The sequence below is a fragment of the Cetorhinus maximus genome, chromosome 12 (assembly GCF_964194155.1).
Source record: "Cetorhinus maximus chromosome 12, sCetMax3.hap1.1, whole genome shotgun sequence".
In the NCBI taxonomy this organism is placed as follows: domain Eukaryota; kingdom Metazoa; phylum Chordata; class Chondrichthyes; order Lamniformes; family Cetorhinidae; genus Cetorhinus; species Cetorhinus maximus.
The window spans coordinates 45,007,536-45,019,765 of NC_135890.1; the positions used below are offsets into that span (position 1 = coordinate 45,007,536).

Here is a 12,230-nt window from a genome sequence, read left to right on the forward strand (position 1 = left end):
TTCCTGGTGCAGTCAGTTTAAAGCTCGCTAGAAATGGATTGAAATAGTCACTAGTAGATCTCATATGACATTGTTCGTAGGTGGTCCTCAACCTTGAGTGCTGTTGCTGATATTTATTTACAGTCTCATTTCAGTCTAAGCATACCAGTGGTTCATACACAGCACCAAAGCAATATTTCACTCGACTGACAAAAATATTAATTTCTTTAGCCCAAAAATTCCTGTGAAGTTGTGAGGGTGGCAGATGCTTGGCAGGGTGAGACTTAAGCTGTCCCTTGCCTGTGCTCATGGTTCAGTCCATTTCCTGGAGTCGGGGGCATTTATGCTGGATATCTTATGCAAACTACCCAACCCCTCCCCTGCTCACTTGCCCATGTCACATGATTTATCAGCGGAACTCCAGAAAGGAGATTTAGTGCACTGATAATAAAAGATGTGTGGGCTCAGTACATTTTCCATGCTAGTTTATAAAGGCTGCTTAAGATGCAAGTAACTTTGTCCTCCTCTTCCCAAAAAACTTTTATTCTTAATTATTTACCTATTTTTGTTGTCTTCGACTTGGGATTTGCAGTATTTGCCGCCTTAAACATGACACTTGTTTATTTAGCCTATCTCCCTCCTCTCAATTTTCTTCGTTTTACTGCCAAGATTGCATTTATATTTCTGCTGAATTAGTTGTGAAGATAGCACCAGGAAGGCTTTACTCACCACTGAATACTTGGGACACATGGCTATTTTCCAAGTTTGGGACTGACTTGACAAACTCCAGCTGCCCATGTCCAAGCTCCGTGCCAAATGTCATAAATATTCCCCCATGTCATTGGTTCAATGGCAAGTCACTTGGTTATATCAAACTACTACAAAGAATGAGAAGAATAAGGACAGATGAGCCATTTGGCTTCGACCGAGGCATTGATTCAGCACACAACAAAGGCACACGAACCCAGTCGATCTTGCAAACTAACAAAGTTGAGAGAGCTGTGCCACAACCTGGTCAAGCAATAGCTTGATATAGTCATGCTCACAGAACCATATCAATCATCCAACACCCCAAACTCCCCAAACACCATTCCTGTGTATGCCCCATCACAGGTGGTACACAGTCAGCTGAATTGATCCTGGAAACCTTCAAGCTCATTGAAAGCTGCCATCTTTATTTGAAATTTTAAAACAATATATGAATTATTATTAAAATGTGGTTTCTCATTTTCAGATCTCATTGACTAATGTTTCTTTGTAGAGTGAACTTTAGGGAAAATAGCTTATGACTGAAATCAGCTAACTTGCTCCACGTGAAGTTTTATTTTCTTCATTCATTCACAGGATGTCGGGCGTTGCTGACTAGGCCAGTATTTATTGTCCATCCCTAATTGCCCTTGAGAAGGTGGTGGTGTGCCGCCCTCTTGAACTGCTGCAGTCCATGTGGTGTAGGTACACCCACAGTACTTTCTATTGATAGATGTTTTCCCCAGTACTCAGTCTAACCTTGCCTGTACTGCATTCCCAGATATTAGCTGTCTATATGGAAATGACAATATATTGGTAAAAATTCTGCACTTGGTTGTATCCTGCTGTACTTGGAATCTGGACTTCCATTGCACATTCTGGAATCCATTTAGATCCACGTTTACTGTAAGTGGCTTAGAGTAATGAAAAAAATCATCTGAACTCAGGAAATTACTGTTTGTGCTATTAGTGTAAAAGCACTAACGTGTTCTTATGACATTTTCCAGTTATTTCAAATGGGCTAAAGCATCCATTAAAATAGTAAGCAGTTTCTAGGCTTATCTTTTCAGATTCCAACATGTTCTTCTTGTCCTTTTTTGCAGGTATGCTGCCTCCATAAAGGATGGCTCACAGTATTTTGTACTTCTTATTTTAACTGACGGAGTCATCTCGGATATGGCACAAACAAAAGAATCCATTGTCAACGTAGGTTTTCTGGCACTTGTCAAATATTTGTTAATTATTTTGGAGTAACATTGTATTTCTGTGTGTGAAGCCATTAAATGTAGAGGGATAAGGTAAAGGAGCTGACTCAATGGGGAGTGTCGTAATGTAGTAGTTATATTGCTGCAGTAGTAATCTGCAGGCAAGGTTGCTGCCAGTTAGCTCAGGTGGCCAGATGGCTTGTATGTGGTTCAGAATAACATCAACAGCACAGGTTTGATTCCCATTCTGGCTGAGGTAGACTTGGGACCTGCCGCCTTGCCCTGCCCCTGAGAGTGGAAAGCAATAGCAAACCACCACTGGGAAAAAAAGACTACCAAGGAAAATGGCTCAGGATGAAACGTCAGCGGACAGTGAGCCAAGGATCTGCCTTTGGGTAGAGCACACATGAATGAATGAATCCAGAGACCTTTATTAATGATCTGGAAGAATGAGTTAAAATCCCCCCCAAAAAATTAACGTAAATAATTAGAATAGAAAAGAGTTTGAACAGTAATGATGACCGTGAAACTACTAGATGGTTGTAAAAGCCCACCTGGTTCACTAATGTCCTTTAGGGAAGGAAATTTGCCATTCTTACCTGCTTTGGCCTATAAGCGACTCCAGGTCCTTGGCAATGTGATTTGAGCTTTTACTGCCCTCTGAAATGGCCTAGCAAGCTACTCAGTTGTATTCAAGAAGACGGCTCTCCACTGCCTTCCCAGAGAAAATTAGGGATGAGTAATAAATAGGCTCTTATCCCATGAATGAATTTAAAAAAAAAAAAATCTAGAATCAGTTTCTTAAATGTATTTTGGCATTTACCAAAGATGTCTGGGACGTTATGCAGATAAATACATTTTTAAAAACTCAGAATTTTTTATTAAGTCCTATTTATGGATTATATCAAGGAGTTAATTTGGCCTTGGTTCTTACTAATTTGGTTCTTGCTAATTTACATCTGGGATTAGCTAAAGGATTGCATATGGATATTCCATGTAGAGTAAAAGGAAATCTGTCTTATGCCAATTTCTTAGAAATTTGGCTTAGATGCTCTCAGGCATGATTATGTGCTCATGCATGTATCTAGCCTTATATTAAAATTTGAGGGGAGACTTGATCCAGCTTTTTAGGTTTTTGGATTCTAGACTTAAAGCTGATGCATAATCAACAATGATTATGCAAATATGTTATCTATATTGTTGTTGCACTGTGATAGCGTTTCAAATCATAGTACCATCACACAACCTTTCTGGAAAGTTCTTTTGTGCATTCGTATACTACTTAAAGAAGAATGGTTCTCAATTAAGTGTGGGAACACTATGGCCTAGGTTTCGGGGTCAGCTGCATAGTGACAGCACTTGTCACTGTGCTAAGAAAGCTGCCCACAAACACCTAGTGATCTCTGTGGTGCGGATTTCACCTGTTTTTATTTATTTACAGGATATGGGCTTCGCTGGCTGGGCCAGCATTTATTGCTCATCCCTAATTGCCCTTGAGAAGGTAGAGGTGAGCTGCCTTCTTGATCCCTTGCAGTCCCTGTGAATATAGATACACCCACAGTGCTGTTAGGGAGAGAGTTCCAGGATTTTGACCAGCAACAGTGAAGGAATGGCGATGTATTTCCAAGTCAGGATGGTGAGTGGCTTGGGGGTGGGGGGGATCTTCAGGGTGGTGGTGTTCCCATGTACCTGCTGCCGTTTTTTCTTCTAGTTTGTAGCGGCCATGGGTTTGAAAGGTGCTGTCTAAGGAGCCTTGGTGAGCTTCTGTAGTGCACCTTGTAGATGGTACACACTGCTGCTACTGTTTGTCGGTGGTGGAGGGAGTGAATGTTTGTGGGAGGGGTGCCAATTAAGCAGACTGCCATGTCCTGGACGATGTCAAGCTTCTTGAGTGTTGTTGGAGCTGCACACATCCAGGCAAGTGGAGAGTATTCCATCACACTCCTGACTTGTGCCTTGTAGATGGCAGAAAGGCTTTGGGGGGTCAGGAGGTGAGTTACTCACCACAGGATTCCTAGCATCTTACCTGCTCTTGTAGCCACAGTATTTATATGGCTCATCCAGTTCAGTTTCTGGTCAATGGTAATCCCCAGGATGTTAATTTGAATCTGTCGGTAAGTCACGGAAATTTCCAGGCATTTAACAATAGTGATGTCATCAAGCAGGGCAAGCAACCAATCACACTGAATTATTCTCACAGATGGCAAAGCAGAAAGTAAAGTGAACTGATTATCTTTCACTTATAATAAATTTTACAAAGCTTGAAATAGGTGGTTGGGACAAGGTGGGGAGGGGTGAGGAAGATGTGTTTGGTTGTGGCATCATGCTAGAGGTGGCAGAAATGGCAGAGGATGATCCTTTGAGTGTGAAGGCTGGTACGATGAAAAGTGAGGATAAGGGGAACCCGAGCGCAGAGACCAAAGCAGAAGTACAGAAAATGGGTTGAGGGCCCTGTCAACCACAGTGGCAGGAGAATTCTCGGATGAGGTAAAAGGGAAGACATACAGAAAACCTTTTGTGGAAGGTTGCATCATCAGTACAGATGTGATGGAGAAACTGGGAGAATAGAATGGAGTCCTTACTGGAGGTAGGCTGTGAGACATGTTGTCAAGGTGGCTGTGGGAGTTGGTGGGCTTATAATGAATATTAGTAGACTGTCTATCCCCAGGAATGGAGACAGAGAAGTTGAGGAAAGGAAGGGAAATGTCACAGATGGATCATGTGAAGGTGAGAGAAAGCTGGTAATTGGAAGCAAAGTTGAAGAAGTTTTACAGTCCTGGGCAAGAGCAAGAAATGGCACCGATACAATCATCAATGTACCAGAAAAAGAGTTGTGGGAGGGGCCTGATTAGGACTGGAACAAGGAATGTTCCACACACCCCACAAAAAGACAGGCATAACTAGGAGTCCTGAGGGCACCTATACCAACATCTTATATCTGGAGGACGTGAAACTGGAAATCGTTGAAATTATATAGGGTGTCAGAGGATTAATGGATGCAGGTGGGGAGAGAGTGGACTAGAGGAGAAAATAGAGTCAAGATAAGAAGAAATAAGTTCAGTGGGGCTGGATTAGGCTGAAAATGATGGGTCTATCAAGGCAGCCCTGTTTTAGAGTTCTGGGAAGGAGGTAGAAGCAGGCTGATTGGAGTTGGGGGACCGTGAGGTGATAGAGGCTATAGTGTTTTGAGGTATGAAGTAACAGCAGCCTTGCTGTTGTTGATTGAATTGTATTTTACTTATCTGAATTTAGCATAAACTATCTATTTATTGTATTGCAATGGCTTGGGTGCTGGTTTTGAAGCCTGGAAGGTTTAGCACTGGATAATGCTTGGCAGCCTTGACATTTGCTTGATGTGTTTTTTTCTTGTTGCTTTGCTGCAGGCAGCTGCCAATTCCAGATCATTTCCTAATACTAGCAGATGTTGGGTGCTTCTGGCAAGACAGGGAAACTTAAATAATTCATGAGGCAGGCTTTATAGTTTCAATGCTATTCTCGGTGATGTTGAACTCAAAGTCTTTACTATGTCAGAAATGTCTTTTTACAACATTATTTTTAGCATTTTGCATGTTTCATGGCATTTTCTTAATAACCATGGGCAATGTGGTAATTAATTTGTAGCCAGTAACGGTGGCTCTGGAAAAAATGCAACTGGGGTACTGGGCCAGACAGTGACCTGTCACTTCTGATTCAGTGGGAGTGATTTTAACTTGTTGCGTCAGGTATTAACAGGAGTAATGGCCTCAAAATGAGGTCACTAGTCTTGTTGCTTTGTTAACCCTAACATTGTTGCCGGAGCCATTTTGATAGGGGCCTCCTACTGGGCATCCAATCTCCCTGTTACTTTTTTATTCCCTTTTTCGCCAGACTTTTATTCCACAGATTTCCATTTAGTTTCAAACCATGATAAATGCTGACTTAGACTTAGGAGGCTTCCAGCAGACAAAGCATATGTCTGTTTTCTGTATCTTGCTCTTCCTGGAACAGGCCACTAGCGTTAGTCAGAGGCTATAGTTTGAGGGGTGCCATTCTGCATCAAGCATGGCTGATCAAATGTCTCCTACTCTAACATCCTTAATTGCAGACCGTTAACCAACCGATATGAACATATCTTCTGTGGCCATCAAGCCCTGGAGTGAGACTCAAACCCGGAGTCTCTGGCTCAGAGGCAGAGACACTACCCATTGTACCACAAGACCTCCCACTTGTTTTGATCCACATAAATGTTCCTGTCTATTGTTAGCAGTCTGGGAGTAGGATTCAAACCAAAGGCATTTCGACTCGGAGGCAGGAGCTCCGCCAACTGAGCCAGCCGGGTTCCACAATTGCCTATTTCAGGCAGTAGGCCTGTTTTAGTATGCAAATCAGTTCCATAAGCTGTAGAGAAGAGACCTTGCACAGGTAGATGTGAAGTTATTTTTGTGTGGGGTCCGGAGGTGCCGAAAAGCACGTTAAAGATGCTATGGAAATGCAAGTTTTCAAAGACTCATGTGATTGCAGAGCAATTAACTATTTTTGGAAAAGCATGTTTAAAATTTGAGTTTGTTTAAATTTCAAAGCACAGCCGGCTCTTTACCACGGGTACGGGCCCCACTGGTTAGGTGCCAAAACGTCCAAATTGCCCCAGAGGACCCACTGGGTGGTTGTGGGAAATGGACACAATGGTTCACTTTTGCATTGGAGTGCTCTTGCTAGTTTGAGACTTGGGCACATTGTTGGTGAGAACATAGAGTACAAGCATCTTTCATCTACCTCTAGCTCTGCTACACTTGACCTAAACATGCTTAGTGCTGATGCTAAATGCCTGAAATAGAAAGAGCTCCTTTCCCCAGCAAAACATCCCTAGCCCTGGTATACACACACATACAAAACAATTGTGGTTATCATTACTAACAGAATCATGTAAACATGGCCGCAACTTTAAATTCTTTTGGCCAATTACATTGTAAAATTAAAAATAAATCAAAGTGCAGTAGATATATTCATATGATGTACAAGCACTTCTTATATTTATTTGTTTTCTGTTACCTTCTTGGTGTTTTTTTTAATAAGACCTTTGTGTAAATGGCATGGAGAGATGTTTTCAATTTCATGTTCAATTCTCATGCACATAGGATCAGCTGTAATATTAAACCAGGAATTCTTGGGACAGCCAGCTGGGGTGAATCAGGGCACCCAAGGAGGTGTCCCTGATCCTAACAAACACTCTGGGATTGAGGGTAATTGCGTACAGGTTCCCATCGGTGTCAAGCAACTGAGGTGCTTACCTCCATTGGGTGGAAGAACATTATTCCACACCTGTTTGTGACCCTCATCCTGCCTTCATTCACCTCTGGCTGGGACCATTGGTGATCCCAGACCTTTTGTGAGTCTTGGTGACACTATCAGGCAATGGAGAGCTGCTGGCCTCTGATTGGCTGGTAACTTTTGAGAGGGGGCGGGGGTGGGGGGAATGTGAGATTTCCGCACCCTAATGGGCACTTAATTCTGGTGCACCTTCACCAACAAAGGTGACATGAGGCTCCCACTGGTTCTTCAGCTGGTGGGCGAGACCCCTGTTGCCAACATGAAATTCTGCCCACTGCTTCATACCTTCATGCAGCATAATTGGGCCTCAGAATCACAGAATTGTTACAGTGCAGAAGGAGGACATTCGGCCCATCGTGTCTGCACCGGCTGTCTGAGCATTTTAACTAGTGCCAATCTCCTTCCTTTTCACTGTAACCCTGCACATTGTTTCAATTTAAATAATCATCCAATGCCCTCTTGAATGCCTCAATTGAACCTGCCACCACCACACTTCCAGGCAGTGTATTCCAAAACCTAACTACTCGCTGTGTGAAGATGGGTTTTCTCACCTCGCATTTGCTTCTTTTCCAAAACACTTTAAAACTGTGCCCTCCGGTTCTTGGTCCGTTTACAAGCAGGAACAGTTTCTCCCTATCTACTCTGTTCAGACCCCTCATGATTTGGAAGACTTCTATCAAGTCTCCTCTTAGCACTCTCTCCAATGCTTTCACATCCTTCCTATAGTGTGGTGCCCAGAACTGTACACAATACTCCAGCTGAGGTCTAACTAATGTCCTTTACAAATTCAGCATAATCTCCTTGCTGTTGTATTCTGTGCCCCTATTAGTGATGCCTAGGATACTGTGTGCTTTATTAACTGCTCCCTCTACCTGTCCTGCCACCTTTTATGACTTATACACATATATACCCAGGTCCCTCTGCTCTTGCACACCCTGTAGAGCTGCACCCCTTTTTTTATTTTGTCTCTCCATGTTCATCCTTCCAAAATGCATCATCTCACACTTCTCTGTATTGAACTTCACCTGCCACCTATCTGCCCACTCAACCAACTTGTCTACGTCCTTTTGAAGTTCTACACTGTCCTCTTCACAGTTTACAATGCTTCCAAGTTTTGTATCATCCACAAACTTTGAAATTGTCCCCTGCACACCAAGGTCTAGATCATTAATATATATCAAGAAAAGCAAGGGTCCCAATACCAACCCCTGGGGAACTCCACTACAAACCTTCCTCCAGCCTGAAAAATATCCATTAATATTCATTGTTTCTTATTACTCAGCCAATTTTGTATCCACGTTGCTACTGTCCCCTTCATTCCATGAGCTATAATTTTTCTCAGCAGTCTGTTGTGCGGCACCGTATCGAATGCCTTTTAAGTCCATGTACACCACATCAACAGCTTTACCCTCATCAGCCCTTTCAGTTACCTCTTCAAAAAACCCCAGAAAGTTAGTTAAACATTATTTTCCCATAAGAAATTCATGCTGGCTCTCCCTAATAAACCCACATTTTCCACATGACTATTAATTCTATCCCGAATAATTGTTCCTAGAAGCTTCCTCACTACCGAAGTTAAATTGACTGGTCTATAATTACTGGGCTTATCCTTACAGCCTTTTTTGAACAAGGGCGTAATATTTGCAATCCTCCAATCATCTGGCACCTCCCCTGAGTTTGGGGAAGACTGAAAGTTTATGGCCAAGAGCCCCTGAAATTTCTAATCTCATTTCCTTCAATACCCTTGGATACATTTCATCCGGTCCCGCTACCTTGTCAACTTTAAGTACCGACAGTTTATCCAATACCATCTTGTATCAATTTTGAATCCTTCTAGTGACAGAGTTTCCTCCTCTGTCACCATGGCCTGGATAGCATCTGTTTCCTTGGTAAAGACAGATGTAAAGTATTCATTTAACACCTCATCCATGCCCCTTGCCTCTATATGAAAATCCCTTTATTGGTCTTGATTTGGCCCTATTCCTCCTTTTACCACCCTTTTACTATTTATGTACCCATAGAAGACTTTGGGATTCCCCTTTATGTTGGCTACCAGTCTTTTCTCATAATCCCTCTCTGCTTCTCTTATTTGCTTCCTCACCACTCCGCTGAACCTTCTGTATTCAGCTTGGTTCTCAATTGTATTTTCTACCTGACACCTGTTCTTAGCACACTTTTTCTTCCTTATCTTAATTTCTATCTCCTTTTTCATCCAGGGAGCTTGGGATTTGTTTGTCTTACCTTTTTCTTTTGAGGGAATATACCTTGATTGTGCCCGAATCATTTCTTCATTGAAAGTAGCCTATTGTTCAGCTGCACTTTCTTCTGCCAACCTTTGGTTCCAGTCTGTTCGGCCCAGCCCTGTTCTTGGCCCATTGAAGTTGGCTCCCCCTCTGTTAATTATTCTTACTGTGGAATGCCTATTGTCCTTTTCTACCGTTATCCTAAACCTATGATACAATGATCACTGTCTCCTAAATGTTCCCCTATTGACACTTGATCTACTTGGCCCACCTCATTTCCGAGAACCAGGGCTAGCATGTCAATGTATGAGTGATTACATTGTCAAAGTCCAGGACTGAGGGGGCAATTGAATGGCTCTTCCCCCAGCCAACATTTACTCGCTGCTGAGGATATTGTGTAGGATAGTGGTGCGCCGGGCGGTGGTGCAGGCCCCTGGGTGGTATCTGAGTGAGGGGATGGTAGGCAGAGGAGGAGGTGCTGGCGGGGAGGATGAGGAGAAGGGTGGCGCCAGTTGAGGCAGTCATCCCAGAACAGCCAGTGAAAGTTGACAGAAAGCACCTTTTAATTTCAATGTTAAAGATATTATATGAATGCTAGTTGTTTCTAAAAAAAAAACCAGTGCAATTGCATAGCAATTGGATGTAGAGGAACAAATCTGCAGGGAAATTACAGAGAGGTGCAAACATCATAGAGCAGTTACAATGGGGGACTTTAATTACCTGAATATAGATTGGGATAGTAGTAGTGTAGAAGGCAGAGGGGAAAGAGTTCCTTGAGTGTGTTCAGGAGAAGTTTCTACAGTCCAACAAGAAAGGAGGCACTGCTATGTTATTCACAATAAGTGCCTGACATGGGAGAATGAGTTCAAAGTGAGTCTTTTACCTCAAGCTGGTTTATTCTCAAGACAGCTCTGCAGTGTGGCAGACTCTCCCAGTCCCTTTCACACTAGAGTGTTACAGCTTTACCCATTTATACTCTTTACCAATGCCCATCATCTGTTTTAACAATGCAGTTGTCTTAACAGCACAATTGCTATACAATGTAATTACCACTCAACAAGAAGATTGTTTTTTTCACATAATACAGGTCCAACAAGCTGAAGGAATCAGTATCATTTGTGTATTAACACCAGCCTCTCAATTGAGCTCCTAATCCATTTTTGCTTTTGCCAAGATCCCTTGATGACACAGTGAAACTTAATATAAAACCACCAACGCCATCCACATGGGTTAACAGTCAGGACAAGGGTCCAGTTGATTCTGGGGACTCATCATTCTATTTTTTGTCCTCTTTCTCCATGTCTAAGAGGGCAGAGTGGATGCCAAGTTTCTTCAGTTCCTCGACAAGGTCCCCGTTCTGATGCATCTGTAGTAGGATGTCGCATCCGCCCACAAATTCACCGTTAAAGTAGATCTGTGGGATGGTCGGCCAGTTGGAATAATTTTTAATATCTTGCCATAATTCCTGATCCTCCAGCACATTGTAGGATCCACAGTTCTCCATCCCGTGCATCCGCAGAATCTGGACAACAGTGTTACTGAAACCGTACATTGGCTGGGCCGGGATGCCCTTGATGAAAACCACCACCACTCAATTAGTGGTTAAAATCACAGCTGATCTGTAATTGTATCATTTAAATATTAATGAGGCGCCTGAAAAGGTATACCCAAAAAAGATGAATATTGAGCCAATGAAGGAGCTAGGAGGAGGTGAACAAAAGCTTCGTCAAAGAGAAGGTTTTAAGGAGGGTCAAAGCAGTTTAAAAAATGCTAGAGCATTTGATTGTCATGTGAATTGAAAATGCCACTAAAAACCTGACAGACAAGAGTCACCTGTTGTAACATAGATATGGGCACAAGAACACTGAAAAGTCGATAGGAAATGTTCACAGCTATGAAAGTTAACTCATATATATTAGCTTTAATAATCTATTGATTGTTGTTGAGTTGTATTTTTCTCCATATTTTAGTTATTTTTGATATCGAAGGTTCTATTTTTGCATGCTAAGATGTTCTTCTCAAGACGTTGCTCCATTGTTGGTGCTTGCTGTAGCAATTGATGTTGAACAAAGAGCAGATTTTTTTTGTGGCTCCTATTCAACTGTGAAAAGCATCTGCTATTGTGCCAGTGTGATATTTTATTTTGTTTCCATGTAAGCTATACGATGGTCCCTCTCAGTGAGGTTAGGCTACCCAGTGCAGCTGCAGTGACATCTCTTAGGCATTATCGCTGGCCCTGTCATTACCCCTGGATCAACATTTAAACATCCTGACACTCCAACATGAGTTTGTTTTTATGATTTCTAAAATACTAGAGATGATTTCACAGAGCTACTTTAAAAAAATATTTTCACTGGATTTGGGCGTCGCTAGCTAGGCCTGCTTTTATTGCCCATCCTAACTACCCTTGGGAAGGTGGTGGTGAGCCACCTTCTTGAATCATTGCAGTCCATATGATATATACACCCACAGCGCTGTTATGAACAGAGTTACAGGATTTTGATCCAGTGACAGTGAAGGAATGGTGATATAGTTCAAAGTCAGGATGTTGTGTGGCTTGAAGGGGAACTTGCAGGTGGTGGTGTTTTCATGCATCTGCTGCCCTTGTCCTTCAAAGTGGTAGAAGCTGTGGGTTTGGAAGGTACTATCAAAGGAACTCTGGTGAGTTACTGTAGTTTATCTTGTAGATGGAACACAACTGCGTCAGTGTTGAAGGAAGTGAATATTAAAGGTGGTGGGTGGGGTGCCA

At 42.5% G+C, this 12,230-nt stretch overlaps 1 protein-coding gene across 4 annotated transcripts in view; it reads left to right on the top strand.

The window, feature by feature from the left end:
- LOC144687411 (copine-8) overlaps positions 1–12,230 on the top strand; it is a 548,041-nt gene that overhangs the window by 352,810 nt on the left and 183,001 nt on the right. For all 4 annotated transcript variants that reach the window (XM_078553528.1, XM_078553530.1, XM_078553527.1 and 1 more), the window contains one exon: positions 1,830–1,932. In XM_078553528.1, the coding sequence (XP_078409654.1) occupies positions 1,830–1,932 (103 nt within the window). The remainder of the gene's footprint in view (positions 1–1,829; positions 1,933–12,230) is intronic.